We start from the raw sequence: 15,791 nt of genomic DNA, 5'->3' as shown, positions 1-15,791 counted from the left end.
TTCCTTCCACCCACCCGTTCCTGCTGACTTCACTTCTTTCCCCTTAGCACAGACCCCTAGAAGCCAGCTACTGGTGCCCTCAGTTCCCTGGCGTCTTGCCTGTGACCCCTCCGAGCTGACCCAGTCCCTATGCTTTTCCTTCCAAGTCCTGGGCCAAGAAGTGCATTTAGAGGCAGCGGCAACCTGGGGTGGATTGGGGCATCACAGATTTGCTGTCTGCAAGCCGGGTGGGCTCCATATTTGTCACTAGTCATCTTCCTACTCCATGCCCACTGTCACCCTCTCAGGCGTCGGTACCTGCGTGTTTCCGGGCATCTCTCAATTCTGAAAGCAAGCAGACAGAGCAGGCAGTTCAGTGCTCAGGTGGGAAACAGGCCTCAGGGAGAAGGGAGAGACCAAGGATTAGGACCTTTTTTGAGTGTCGTGGGCCCTCCAGAGATCTGAGGAAGGCTGTGGGGCTTCTCTACAAAATGTACCTCCCCCAGAATCTGCAGTTTCAGAGTTCCCATCACAAGCTTGGCTCTGCAGGGACCCATGGGCCTCCGGATATAAAAATCCATAAACGAGAGACTTGGAAAGGAGTCATAAGTATGGGAAGAGGAATATTTTCTTTTACCTGCCTGTCTGTGCTTTCTTCTCCAGTCTGAAAAACAAAAACAAAACACACATAAGAGGCTGGCATCACAGAGCAGGGCCCAAGGAGAGCGTGGGAGGAAAGCCCTGCATGTGATAACATTCTCACCCAGTTTATCCTGCAGTTTCCACGAAACAAAAAGCAGACGATTTAGTGGTTGATACAGGACTGGGTAAAGTCTCAAAGCATCAGGCCAGGGAGGTTGAGGATCACCCACCAATTTTTCTCAGGTTCCTCCCTGTGGTCCACACCCTCAGAGCTTGTGATCAACACCTCCCCCCACCACACACAGAGCGGACCAACGGGCAACAGGCACAGATGGGACTTCCAGGCCCTGAGGCCTATCCTAAGCCCTCCAGATATCTGAGGGGCAACTCATTAGCCGTGGATGGAGAGAGCGAGGCAGCTGCTCTCCTCCCCCTGCCGGTACTTCCTGTCCAGCCTGGAGCCGCGGTCTCCAGAGGCTCACGCTGTGGATCAGGGAGGGACCCGGGAGAACCATGTGTGGGAGGCTCAGGACGTGACACACACTTACCCAATTCTGCCTGGATTTTCCCTGAAACAGAAACAGTGTATTCAGTGGTGGACACAGGAGTGTGCAAGGTACAAACATGACCCTGGCTGCTTGCACAGGTGGGACAAGCTGCGGGTGTGAAGGGCAGGGCCTCTCCTAGAACACTTACATGTGCTCGTCTCCGCAGCCCCCGCACGGAGCGTAGCTGTCTGGGGGGAGCAAGAGATCAGGAAGGTTCATGCTAAGGAGAAGGACAACAGCTGGGATGCTGTGGAGGTGGGGATGGAGGTGGGAGAAGGCGGCTGGGAGGGGAGGTGGGGATGGAGGTGGGAGAAGGCGGCTGGGAGGGGAGGGGGGGATGGAGGTGGGAGAAGGTGGCTGAGAGGGGAGGCGGGGGGATGGAGGTGGGAGAAGGCGGCTGAGAGGGGAGGCGGGGGGATGGAGGTGGGAGAAGGCGGCTGGGAGGGGGGGTGATGGAGATGGCAGAAGGTGGCTGGGATGGGAGGCGGGGAGATGGAGGTGGGAGAAGGCGGCTAGGAGGGGAGGCGGGGGGATGGAGGTGGGAGAAGGCGGCTGGGAGGGGAGGCGGGGGGATGGAGGTGGGAGAAGGCGGCTGGGAGGGGAGGCGGGGGGATGGAGGTGGGAGAAGGCGGCTGGGAGGGGAGGGGGGGATGGAGGTGGGAGAAGGCGGCTGGGAGGGGAGGCGGGGGGATGGAGGTGGGAGAAGGTGGCTGGGAGGGGAGGGGGGGATGGAGGTGGGAGAAGGCGGCTGGGAGGGGAGGCGGGGGGATGGAGGTGGGAGAAGGTGGCTGGGAGGGGAGGGGGGGATGGAGGTGGGAGAAGGCGGCTGGGAGGGGAGGCGGGGGGATGGAGGTGGGAGAAGGCGGCTGGGAGGGGAGGCGGGGGCGGCCTCATCCCCAAGGGGAAGTGTCACTCCCAAGGAGGAAATTTGTTCTGGGGTGAAGACTCTTACTGAGATTATCATTTTATCTCAGTCACTGAGTTTTATTTCCTCTTTTATGAAGTCTTTGCAACTACCCTGAAATTTTCTTGTAAGACTCTTGTTGTAGCTAGTGGAAATTTATTCATTTTTATATATTTATTTTTTGAGTCAGGGTCTCACTCTGTTGCCCAGGCCGGCGTGCAGTGGTGCGAACATGGCTCACTAAAGCCTTGCCAGCCTCCCATCCCAACCTCCTGAGAAGCTGGGACCGCCATCATGAACCACCACACCTGGCTAATTATTTTATTTTATTTTTAAAAATTTTTTTGTAGAGAGGAGTTCTCGCCATGTGGCCCAGGATGGTCTTACACTCCTGGGCTCAAGTGATGCTCCCACATTGGCCTCCCAAAGTGCTGGGATTACAGACACGAGCCAACACACTCAGCCTGTTTGTAGGAATTTATGGGAACTCTTTTTGTACTGAAAATCAATGATCTGCTTATCCTGTGCTCCATGTAAAGTAGAAAGGGATTGGCAGAGGCTGGCATTTCCTGAAGGAGCCGTTTCAGGCCAGCACAGAGGAGGCTGAGGACTGGCTTCCCTGTGCCTCAGGTGGCGGACCCTGGGGGCCTAGGGCTGGAACAACAGAGCCCGGAGGTGTGTGAGGGCAGCCTGATACCAGCTCCACAGGAACCACGAAGAAGGTGTGGGCCCATACTTCTCTCTCTCACTTACCTTTGGATTTGAAGAAAACAACTGTCATCCCCATGACAACAACACATAGGCCACCACAGAGTAATCCGAGTAAAATAGAGGCCAGGCGCCAAGGTGAGGGCTGGAAAAACGTCTCTGAAAAACAGTCCCACAGACCCCTTAGTGATTACTAAGCAGGTAAGACCATTTTACGCCCATTTAAGGAATCCCCCAGTACTCCAATTTCTTCTACAGCTTTAAAGCTTTGCATTTCTGTATAAGTCTTGATCCATCTGGATTTTATATATATATTCACGTGTGTTTGCGTGTGTGTGTATGTAATGAGGCGGAAGTTCAATGTCATCTTCTTCTAAGCAGGTATTGACTGTGCTGGCAATGTTTATTGAGTGGACCTTGCTTCACACACTGCCACACATGCAAGGTCACCTCTGTGTACCTCAAGTTTCTGTTCCAGCTTGGATTTGTTTCTGGGCTTTCTGTTCTTTCTCATTGATCCATAGGGTTATCTCTGTGCCAATAATTTTAATTGGCTTAATCTTCAAAGCTTTGGGATATGTCTCTGAGATAAGACTAAGCTTCTTAGCTTGCTCTTATTCCACTGTGTCTTAGCACTTCTTGGCTATTTGTTTTGCCACATAAATTTTGGAATTGACTTGTTAGGCTTTAAGAAAACTCTGGATCAAGTGCGGTGGCTCATGCCTGTAATCCCAACAGTTTGGGAGGCTGAGGTGGGAGGATTTAAGGACAGGAGTTCGAGACCGGTCTAGGCAACAAAGTGAGATCCCCATCTCTAAAAATATTTAAAATTAAAAAAAAGTAGCCAGGCAAGGTGGTGCACACCTGTGGTCCCAGCTACTTGGGAGGCTGAGGTGGGAGGATTGCTTGAGCATGGGAAGTTGAGGTTGCAGTGAGCCATGATTGCAACACTCTACTCAAGCATGGGCGACAGAGTGACAGCTCGTCTCAAGAAACAAAAAAATGTGCTGAAATTTTTCTATGGAATTGTATTGAATCTGTATAGCAATTGTAGGAGAACTGATATCTTTAAAAATATGCATCTTATCTGAAAGGTGTTATATTTGTTCTCTTATTTTAGTTTTCATTAGTGTCTGTTACTGCAGTTTTGTAATACCCTTCAATAAGATTTTGTAAATGTTTTATTAGACTTATTCCTGGTTAACATTTTTTTATTGTTATTGTACATGGCATGTGTTTTTCTTCCTTTGCTGGTGTTTACTAATGCAATTGATTTTGTTTATTTATCTCATTTTTCATGAACACGATGGGTTCTTTTATGAGTTGAAAGAATTTGTCTGTAAATTTTCCTAAATTTTCCATTTATATAATCATATAGACTGTGAACAATGGCCATTTTATTTTTTTCTTTCTAAAAGTTATAACTTTTACATTTTCTTCCCTTATTGAAGTGACTGCTAATAGTAACAGTACTCTAATATAATATGGAACAGAAGTGTCTAATGCAATCTCCTTATGTTATGATTTTAAATGACACATTAGGTATGTTTTCTGTGTGTATTTAAAAAATTAAGTGGCTTACTATTTTGTATGATGTTTGCTGCAAGTACCTTTAGATATCTTTTTATCCGCTTAAGCAGGGTCTCTCCTATTTCTAGATTGATAAAAAGTTTTCTTCTATTTCTAGATTTGCAAGTGTCGAAATCATGATGAATAGATGTTGAAAGTTATCTATGTTTTATTTATGTCTCCTAAGAAAATTATAGTTTATCTCTTTTAACTAATTATGGTAATAATTACATTAATATATGTTCCCATGTTGACCTAACATTTTTTTCCAGGATAAGCTTGGTCATGAGATATGTTTTTGTGGACTTTTCTACTTGCAAAATTTTTGGTAAGATTTTTACATTTTCAATTATGAATAATGTTGGTAAAAATTTTTCCTTTTTCGAGTTGCCCATTTCTGTTGTGGTGCCAAAATTATGTTGACTCAATAAAATTAGTTTAATATTTCCTGTTTTTCTGTTTTCTGGATGACTTTGTGAAAGATACATTTTCTCTTTTCTTGAATATTTGGTTGACTTTGCATATAAAACAATGTGGCTCTTGTGTCTTCCTTGTGGGAAGACTTTTAAATGCTGACTCCACATCTTTCACGGTTACAAATTAGTCAGGTAGTCTATCTTTCCTTCGGATTTTGTATTTTACGTTTGTCTTCTGTTTAAAAAATTTTTGAGACAGAGTCTCACTCTGTCCCCCAGGCTGGAGTGCAGTGGGGTGATCTCAGCTCACTGTAATCTCTGCCTCCTGGATTCAAGTGATTCTCATGCCTCAGCCTCCTGAGTAGCTGGGATTACAGACACACACCACCACGCCCACCTAATTTTTGTATTTTTAGTAGAGATGGGGTTTTGCCATGTTGGGCAGGCTGGTCTCAAACTCCTGACCTCAAGCGATCTGCCCGCTTCAGCCTTCCAAAGTGCTGGGACTACAGGCGTGAGCCACTGCACCTGGTCTGTATTTTACATTTTTCTATGAAAACTTTCACTTCATCATATTCAGTAGAAAAGGAAAAAGTTATTCAAAGCAGTTTATCTTATAAATCTCTACTCAATCTTTAGTTGTGCCTTCTTGTTATTTCCTGCATTCTTAAATTGTGCTGTTTCTCTTTTATTCTTAACTGATGCTGCCAGTTTATCTATTTTAATAACACTTTGAACCATCTAAGTTTAGATGTATTAATCTGCACTATTTGTCTTAATATTTCCATATTTGTATATCTTTAGGATTTCTTCCACTTTCTTTTGCTGTTTTCTGAAATATATATTGACGCCTAATATCAATATTCAGCGATTCCATGCTAATAAGAACATTTAAGGATTTAAGGATATAATTTTTTTTTTTTTTTTTTTTTTTTTTTTTTTTTTTTTTTTTTGAGATGGAGTCTTGCTCTGTCCCCCAGATTGGAGTGCAGTGGCACGATCTCGACTTACTGCAACCGCCACTTCCCAGGTTCAAGCGATTCTCCTGCCTCAGCTTCCCGGGTAGCTGGGATCACAGGTGCCCGCCCACCACACCCGGCTAGTTTTTGAAGTTTTAGTAGAGACAGGCTTTCACCATTTTGGCCAGGCTGGTCTTGAACTCTTGACCTCAGGTGATCCACCCGCCTTGGCCTCCCAAAGCGCTGGGATTACAGGCGTGAGCCACCGCGCCTGGCCAGATAAAATTTTGACTCAGAAAACCATATTAGTTCCATTTTACACATTATGATAGATTGTAATTTTATTATCAGTTTTAAGAATTTTCTACCTATCACTATGCTTTCTTCAATTTCTCAGTTATTTTTATGTTTAAAAATTTTTCAAACACATAAGAATTTAAACTATCATTTGCTATGGTCATTTAACTTTATTAAATTATGATTAGAGAATTTTGTGTGCATGATATCAATGTTTGAAAATTTTCTGAAAACCATTTTATGTGTTTATATCTGACAAAATTTTATAGAAGTTCCAAGTGTGGTAAAAATTCATGTGTATTCTACAAACCTGGAATCCTTCTCCAAAATATGTTATTTCAGGCTTATTAATTTTTACTTCAAATATTATATATTCTTACTCATTTTGTCTACTTATTTAATCAATTTTAGAACTTGAAGTATGATCTTTTTTCTTATATTTCTGTTGATATTTTCTTTTTATATTTTACATGTATCAGGTACATACATATTTAAAATTTTCATATTCTTATACTGAGTGAACTTATGTTTTTGAAATAACTCTATTCCTAATGTCCTTTTTGTTAAAACCTTGTCTTCCTTTTCTTGACACTAATATATCTGTTTGATTCTTCTTGATTAATATTTCTCTAGTATTTTTTATTTTCAATAAATAGGTCATATGTGCTACATTTTTCCTCTTATGAATTGCCCTACTCATCTGACAAAGGGCTAATATCCAGAACCTACAAAGAACTCAAACAAATTTACAAGAAAAAAACAAACAACCCCATCAAAAAGTGGGCAAAGGATATGAACAGACATTTCTCAAAAGAAGACATTCATACAGCCAACAGACACATGAAAAAATGCTCATCATCACTGGCCATCAGAGAAATGCAAGTCAAAACCACAATGAGATACCATCTCACACCAGTTAGAATGGCAATCATTAAAAAGTCAGGAAACAACAGGTGCTGGAGAGGATGTGGAGAAATAGGAACACTTTTACACTGTTGGTGGGATTGTAAACTAGTTCAACCATTATGGAAAACAGTATGGCGATTCCTCAAGGATCTAGAACTAGATGTACCATATGACCCAGCCATCCCATTACTGGGTATATACCCAAAGGATTATAAATTATGCTGCTATAAAGACACATGCACACGTATGTTTATTGCAGCACTATTCACAATAGCAAAGACTTGGAATCAACCCAAATGTCCATCAGTGACAGATTGGATTAAGAAAATGTGGCACATATACACCATGGAATACTATGCAGCCATAAAAAAGGATGAGTTTGAGTCCTTTGTAGGGACTTGGATGCAGCTGGAATCCATCATTCTTCGCAAACTATCACAAGAACAGAAAACCAAACACCGCATGTTCTCACTCATAGGTGGGAACTGAACAATGAGATCACTCGGACTCAGGAAGGGGAACATCACACACCGGGGCCTATCATGGGGAGGGGGGAGGGGGGAGGGATTGCATTGGGAGTTATACCTGATGTAAATGACGAGTTGATGGGTGCAGCACAGCAACATGGCACAAGTATACATATGTAACAAACCTGCACGTTATGCACATGTACCCTACAACTTAAAGTATAATAATAATAAATAAATTTAAAAAAAAAGAGATTTTTATTATTTATTTATTTTTATGTTTTTGAGATGGAGTCTTGCTCTGCTGCCCAGGCTGGAGCACAGTGGTGCCATCTCGACTCACTCTCTGCAACCTCTGCCTCCTGGGTTCAAGTAATGAGATTTTTAAATCCAGTCTGAGGTTCTTTGTCTTTTAACTGGCAAATTAAATCCTTTTACATTGAGTGTGATTCTGGAAACATTTTAGTTTATGTAAATTTTCCTACTATTTGTAAATCCTTTCTGAAATTTTCTACATTTTTATTCTGCTTCATGAAGGAGCAATGACGTTTTCTCAAAATGAAGAAACAATTATTTTCTTAGTCCTAGAGTTAATTTCCTTAAGTTTTGTATGTGTTGAGTTGTGAGTGTTGCACCATTGGGCTATTGTGTGGTGAAGGAAATACTTAATTCTACTGCCTTGGAATTGTAAACAATTCTACTTCTGCCTTATCAAATGTTTGGTTTTTTTTTTTTTATACCTCATCAATCTTTGACTCTCAAAACAAATCACTGAAGCTGGGTGGTACTACACAGCAATCCCAGACACAAGCTGCTGCTCTACCCTGGGTTACCTATGCACACACCCATTCCTTGCTCCTCCTTCTCCCCACTCACCTCCTATCAATACCTTGGATTCCACCTCATGACTCTGCTCAGCAAGGTGGATGGAACACGATATGCTCCCAGCATTTTCCTGGACTATAATGGAGGTCTCCACATCATACATGTTGTGCCCATCTGCATTTGCTCTGGAGTCTGAAGACAAATGCTGTCCTTGTGGACCTTTCCACTTGACTGTGGGCTGTGGGAACCAGCCTGAGGACAGGCAGAGTAACTGGATACCTCCGTCAACATATCCCACGATGGAAATAAGAGGAAGTGAGCCCAGTGCTGGGAAGAAAACAGGGAAAGATGAAAGTGAAGACCAAATTTCAAGCTTACAGCTATTTTGAGTCTAGTTTATCAAGCCTGTACCCATAACAGCACACACATCCTTCTCTCTCTCTCTGTCTTACACACACATCCACTCATAATACTACTGCAAGACTTTCCATGGTCTATGTTCATTTAGCATTTATTTAGGAACCACTATGTATGCCTGGATATTCCTAAGTATGAAATAGGATGCAGTGCATAAGACACAGCCCCTTCTAATGAGAAACTCATTGACCAAATAGTGAGGAAACTGTATAAAATACATTTCATAGTGAAACGCAACTATGAAAGCACAGTCAGGTTAGCAAAGAGAAGAGTGCTTAACTGTCAGGGAAAGTCACAGCTTCCTGGAGATGACATTTGCACCCTTCTGTGTCAGAAAATAGGAGTTTTATTGTGGTCAGGTTAGGGAGAGGGGAAGCATTTTAGATAAAAAGAGGCAAGTGCAAACCACAATGTGAAAAGTTAACATGCCACAGTGATTTCAAGGACTCATGAGTATTTATATTCCAGATAATGATGTATAAGAGAGTAGGGGTGTGAGACAAGGTCTGAAAAAGGCACAAGGCAAGCCATGGGGGTCATACATTAACTGACCTGAGCAATGTGGACTTGCCCACAGCCACTTTAAGAACTGTAGACCAGTAGGGCTCTTACCAGTCTCCAGCAGGTGGGAGTTATGGCAAGACCTGTATCTTAGAGAGGTCTCCAGACAGCAGCATGGAGGAGGGACCACAGAGAACACTCCGGAGGAGAGTGACCCGCTGTGCAACTACTGAAGTGACTCCAGTGAGAGAAAAGAAGGGCTGGGGAGGAGGAGGGTTTTGAGAAGGGGAACTGCAGATACAGAATCTATTTGAGAGGTTGATTCAATAGGACTGAACATCAAGGAAGGGTTTATTGTGACATCCAGATTTGTGACTTGGGAAATGTGGAAGAGTACCCCTTATGTGGTTGACTTCAATTTGATGATTAAATATTGCCTTTTAACCACTCCAAACAGAACTTCCTTTCTGAGTGCTGTTCTCTGCCATTCCCCAGGGTCTGGATCAATGCATGGAGCGTAATAAATGTTTGTTAGTCAATAAATTAATGAAAGAATGATAATGGTATAAGAACCAAGGAAGGGGGCTCAAGTAAGATATGTAGACTTATCTTCCTTGCTCCTTCCTCTAAGTAAAAGTATAAACCCTGGAAATGAGGCAAGCATAGGTGCATTGTGAAAAGTGGAAAGACTAAGGAGGACTGACTAGGGACCCCAGGACTAGAGAAAAACCACAGCAGCTGAGCATCCTATGACCACTCCCCCACTCCCACCTCCAGCAGAAGTAGGTGGCCCAACGGGAATCTTTCCACCCCTAAATGGCTGAAAATACATGATATGCAAAGTGGTGCTGGCAGAAGAATTGACCATGAGCCCCATTGACTGGAGACCAGGGGAAGAGTTCTTTGTCCCACTATGCCAGATGATCACCTCTCTCACAAGAAACACTGGGGAGCAACATGTGGAAACACCTTTTACTGCCACAGTCGGTACTAGAAAAGATGATCAGGATCTCCAGGGCCATCAGATAAGCAAAGCAGACCAAAATAATACAGTAAAGTCTCTGCAAATTAAATTGTATTTGGAGCCACAACCACCAAAAATAGACTAGGACCTGAGTCATAAATCTAAACATGGTGACTGCCTGCAAAACAGAAGCTTTACATAGGGTCTAGAGTGTCTTACAATAACTAAACCACTTAGATTTCAACTAAAAATTACCCATCACACCAAGAACCAATTAAATATTAACTTGAATGAAAATAGACAATCATGTGATTGCCAAGACCAACATGAATAGCTATTATTAAAGTGTTTCAAAAAGCAATTATGAATTATCTCAAAAAAATTAAAACTCACAAAAAACACAGATGTTATAAAAAACAAATCGGAAGTTATATAACAGAAAAAAATACAAAAACAAAAACTAACTGGGTAGCTTCAATACTAGAGTGGAGATGACAGAAAATAAAATTATTGAACCCCAGGATACAACAATGAAACTTAACCAGCGTGAAGAGAGAGGAAAAGATTTTTTCTAAAGAGGAAAAACAGATCCTCCAGGACCTATGAGACAATAACAAAATATCAGCATTTATATCATCATAGTCCCAGAAGGAGAGGTGAATGAGAGAGCTGAAAGAGTATTTAAAGAAATGATGGCCGATCTAATCAAATGAGGTGAAAGTCCTTTCAAGAAGCTGAGAGCAAACCAAATAGAAGTGCAAAGAAACTCATGCCTTGATAGATCATAATTAAATTTCTGAAAATAAATAAAACTATCTTGAAAGCAATCAGAGATAAATGATGCATTGTATATAAACCAATGACAGCAGATTTTTCATGAAGAATCTTCAAGGCCAAAAAGAAGTAGCACATTTTTCAACTGCTGAAAGAAAATAACCATCAGGAAACTTCACAAATTCTATATCTGGCAAAACCATTATTCACAAATAAAGAGGAAATCATTTGCATGTTTATTCTCAGATAAACAGAAACTAAGAGAATTTGTCACTAGCAGACCTATCCTAAAAGGATGGCTGGAGGAAATTCTTCAAACAGAAAGGAAATGATAAAAGAAAGAATCTTGGAATATTAGGAAAGAAGAAAAGCAATAGAAAAAGAAGAATAAGGAAAACTACAATAGATTTTCCATTTTATTACTGTTTAACAATCACATATGGGCTGGGTGTTGTGGCTCACGCCTGTCATCCCAGCACTTTGGGAGGCCAAGGCTGGGGATCATTTGAGGTGAGGAGTTTGAGACCAGCTAGCCAACATGGCAGAACCCCATCTCTACTAAAAATACAAAAAAAATTAGCTGGATGTGGTGGTGCATGCCTGTAATCTGAGCTACTCAGGAGGTTGAGGTACAGGAATCACTTGAACCCAGGAGGTGGTGGTTGCAGTGAGCTGAGATCATACCACTGCACTCCAGCCTGGGTGACGGGGCAAGACTCTGTCTCAAAGAAAACTAAAAACTAAAAATAAAAATTACATATGATGGTTTAAACAGAAATTAAGTCACTATCTGATGAAGTGCTTATGTATATAGAAGAAATACTCAAGGCAGTATTATTTTTAAATTGTGGAGATTAAAGGGATCTAAATGAAAATGAAGTTTCCACACTTCAAAGTGGTAAAATGTTGATACAGTAGATTGTGACAAATTATATATGAATATCATAACACTAGAACAGCACCTAAGAAAACATGACAAAATATTATACTAAAAAAAGACTAACAATAAGTTGTAATGGAATCCTAAAAAAAATTTAGTAACACACAAGAAGTCAAGAAAAAAGAAGAAGAAAACAAAAGAAATTGAAACAGGACAGGCATCGTCACTCTCATTTCACCAACAGGGTGGGAGTGGTTTTCCTCCGTATCCTGTCAGGTGGTGGCAGGTGCAGGTGGCTGTCCTCTGTGTCATGACCCCACCTGTGTGATGGCAGGGCCAGGCTCATCTCCAGAAACCTCAGGTCAGGGATGCCCACCGAAGCCTTTTTACATCATGTCAGAATCTGGAAAGCCTGTTTTATTTCATTATCTGAAATACTCTCAAGAGCTGATAACGGTAGCATGACTTTGCAAGACAACTCAGTCATAAATAAACAACTGACCTGACACCTGCAGCTCCCAGGTGGCCTCCTTGTCGTAAATCTGGGAACTGAACCAGCACCCATACAGGCCCATGTCCAAGGGAGTGATGTTTTTTAGTCTTAGAGAGACATGCCCCCTTGCAATGGAGACCTTCAGAAGCTCAGTTCTCCCTTGATACTGTGGCATCTGCATAAATTCCCAGTCTTCCCCATCTCTGTAGAGGTGGACCACAGCATGGAGCTGATTCCTGAAGAAACGCACTTCCATGGCCTCTGCACTGGTCTCAGGAAAGAGGGAGCAGGAGAACACTGCGTCCTCCCCCACCGAGGCCTGGACAAACTTGCCCGGTCCAGTCACTTGCCACTGTCCTATAGGAGGAAACATAACAGATAACTGAGCAAAATCTACTTGAGTCCTTCTCAGGGCTCTGGTGGGCGGAGATGTGTGGGGTGTGGGGTGTGGGGTGGGGGATCCATCAGTCTTCTTTCTAAACCTGATGACTTGGATTTGCGCATCTTCTTACACTTGTGAGAACCCTTCCGTGTCAGTTACTTCACTCGGTTCTCATACACATCTCATGTGAGATGAGGTGAGGTCTGTGCTATCAATATTTCCCACATTCAACATGAGGAAACCCTGTCTCTGGGGCTGAGTTGTTCAGAGGCCTGAGAGGCACCTTCCAAATGCAGACTCCCTGAGTAGAGGAGAATCTACCTCCTCGTGCTCTCTGCCCAGCTGCTTAATGAACACTCACACCACCGCCTTTGCATCTTCTATGCTAAAAACCTTTTTAAATGACTCAGGAGGGGAGTAAGTGGCCATAAAATATCCAATTTGGGGAAATGTATTTCCTTCGAATAGATGATTACGTCTTGTAAATGTTTTATGGATACAAGAGAGAAATACATATTCTCTGCTGAAGCACATTTATTTGTGCTTCTTTTTTTAAGTAGACTTCTGCCACATTCTGAAGGACATGGTATGACACAGTGAGGAGATTTTATAGTTTTTGTTTCAGAGATTTGCTCTTTAGTGCACTCACGTTGTGACATATCTTTTCCATGACACCTACCTTTTACTCCAGGTAATAATTTTATGTTTTTCCACTTTATTATTTTGTACTTGAATAGTACTTCATCTAGCAAAAGCTTGTCCAAGCCACAGCCTGTGGGCTGCATGAGGCTCAGGACGGCTTTGAATAGGGTCCAATACAAATTCGTAAACTTTCTTAAAACATTATAAGACTTTTTGTGATATTTTTTCATTCATTAGTTATCGTTAGTGTTAGTTCTTCTTCTTTCAACATGGCCCAGGGAAGCCAAAAGATTGGACACCCCGACTCTAGTGCTTTATCAACATGGCTTACCTGTTTTTTTGTTTGTTTGTTTGTTTGTATTTTCTTGGTACAGCTTTGTCTTGATCCTCACTTGAAACTGTCTTCATCTTGCTGCAAGTGACATAATTGTTTGTTTTCTGCAAGTCTTCCCTGCACAACTCTCAGCTTCATGAGGACAGAGTGTGTGTGTTTTCCTCAGCACAGGATTCCCCATGCCCAGCACAGAGAATGGGCTCCGCAGACAGGGATTATGCTCGTGAATGGTGAGTGCTACTTTCTTTGTGCATTTGCTTCTCGGTTTTGTGGTCAACTAAGTAATTTTCCTGGTGTAAATCACACTTACAACTCTGTATGATTAGAGTTCTTCTTAGAGAGATCACAAATGATGGAGGCCCACTCCCTTCACCTTCCAAGTACCCAACGCTTTGACTGGCAGTGTCTCTTGATTCATTCACATGTATCCATTTATGGTATATTGGTATACCTGTGTGTGCTGTCTGCATGTGCATCAGAGGCAAAGTGGATCCCATGTGTTAATTTCCAGATAAGTGGATGTTTTTAATTTTAGCACTAATTATGTCTAAGTTGAAGTACATTTTATAAATCTTGCTGGAATGTATTTCACTCGTGCATCTTTAAAAGTATTATTAAATGAGGTGTGATTTTGCCACCTGATGTCTGACTAGCTGCTGACGTGTTGTAGCAGATGTTGAGGCCCTGCTCCTCACCGCCCAACCCTGAGTCCCCCTGCAGTGGGATGGGCATTTCCCTGCCTGCTGACAGCTCCGCCCCTGGAGCCTGGCCTCTGCCTCTCTGCTGATGGCTTCTTGCAACCTTTGGAACTTACTCAGCCCAGGCACAGGGCAGCCAAGAAGGTTTGCGATTTTAATAGTCCCGGGGGGCACATCTCACCCAGTGGGGAACAGGAAGCGGTGGATGTTGGGAAGATCCTGAGCCATCATCTATATGGTTCCTCCAAAGGACACAGTGGGACTGGGTCCCAGTTGCCACCACCGCAAGCTGTTCATTCGTGCACCTTCTATGGCTTTCCTCCCACTGGCTTCACTCTTTGCACCTTGTCGCTTTTGTTTCTGAGAACGATCTGTTAAACAAACCATCTGCAGAAAGGCCCTTGCTCTAGATCAGTTTTTGGGAACCAACCTGTCAGCTGGGCTGCTGTGAGTGCTGCCCTGAAGGCTGCGTGAGACTCTCAAGCTGGGCAAACAGTTTTTAGTACATGTCTGTTTCTCCGGCCGGCCTTGCTGCTGTCATTTTTCTTGCTGACAGCATCTCCCTTTACTCCTTCCCCTGGGGAGAAGCAAGGAATAACACTGTCTGTGGTTGCAACACACTGTGCACCAGTGGAGCTCTGTGCTGCATGCTCTACATGCAGAAGTCCATGCAGTCCACACAGTAGCCCTTCAGCCACAGGATGTCACGGATGTGATATTATTACCTCTATGTCATCACAAACAAAAACTGACACTAATAGAAGTTATTAGCCACAAGCTCATAGGCAGAGAAAAGGAAAGTTTTAAAAATAGTCTTACTTCCTCCAAGGTCATTTCCAGGATGCCCTGCTGCCTCATGCAGAAACAGAAAGCAGACAGAAAAGCTCGTCAGAAAATGGGTGAGAATGTACTTAAATGGAGGCTCTCTTGTGAGTAACACACATGGATTGTGGTTTTTTGTTTTTGTTTCTTTGAGACAAAGTCTCACTCTGTCACCCAGGCTAGAGTGCAGCGGCACGATCTCGGCTCACTGCAGCCTCCACCTCCCAGGTTTAAGCAATTCTCCTGCCTTAGCCTCCCGAGTAGCTAGGATTACAGGTGCCCACCACCGCGCCCAGCTAATTTTTGTATTTTCAGTAGAGACAGATTTTCACCATGTTGGCCAGGCTAGTCTCAAACTCCTGACCTCAGGCGATCCACCCACCTCAGCCTCCCAAAGTGCTGGGATTACAGGTGTGAGCCACTGCGCCCGGCCAACACACATGGATTTTGATGCCCTTATTTCTGTTTTCTTGGCTTTGTTTAGCAAAACAGTCATAGGTAGACAAATAGCAGGATGGAACTATTTCAGACAGAGAGTGAACACAGTCAAATGAACTTTTCATGGCTTGACACTGACCACCCAGAATCCAGTGTTCTACTCCAGTCCCTATCTCTCCCTGCCCAGTGTTCTACTCCAGTCCCCATCTCTCCCTGCAAAATTTAT

General features: G+C 43.1%; 1 protein-coding gene across 3 annotated transcripts in view; it reads right to left on the bottom strand.

Moving 5' to 3' along the window:
* The window catches only part of BTNL3 (butyrophilin like 3), a 28,624-nt gene that overhangs the window by 1,536 nt on the left and 11,297 nt on the right, over positions 1-15,791 (bottom strand). For 2 of the 3 annotated variants that reach the window (XM_073995067.1, XM_005558827.5), the window contains exons 2-7: positions 12,259-12,606; positions 8,272-8,547; positions 2,827-2,940; positions 1,170-1,190; positions 617-643; positions 298-324 (exon numbers count right to left, since the gene is read on the bottom strand). In XM_073995067.1, the coding sequence (XP_073851168.1) occupies positions 298-324; positions 617-643; positions 1,170-1,190; positions 2,827-2,940; positions 8,272-8,547; positions 12,259-12,505 (712 nt within the window). In that variant the 5' untranslated portion in view covers positions 12,506-12,606. Of the gene's footprint in view, positions 1-297; positions 325-616; positions 644-1,169; positions 1,191-2,826; positions 2,941-8,271; positions 8,548-12,258; positions 12,607-14,735; positions 14,883-15,791 lie in introns of all 3 variants that reach the window. The other variant, XM_073995066.1, reaches the window with a different exon arrangement.

This window comes from Macaca fascicularis, chromosome 6, assembly GCF_037993035.2.
Source record: "Macaca fascicularis isolate 582-1 chromosome 6, T2T-MFA8v1.1".
In the NCBI taxonomy this organism is placed as follows: domain Eukaryota; kingdom Metazoa; phylum Chordata; class Mammalia; order Primates; family Cercopithecidae; genus Macaca; species Macaca fascicularis.
The sequence above is the reverse complement of the archived record's forward strand: the minus strand, read 5'-3'. Positions and strand labels throughout refer to the sequence as shown.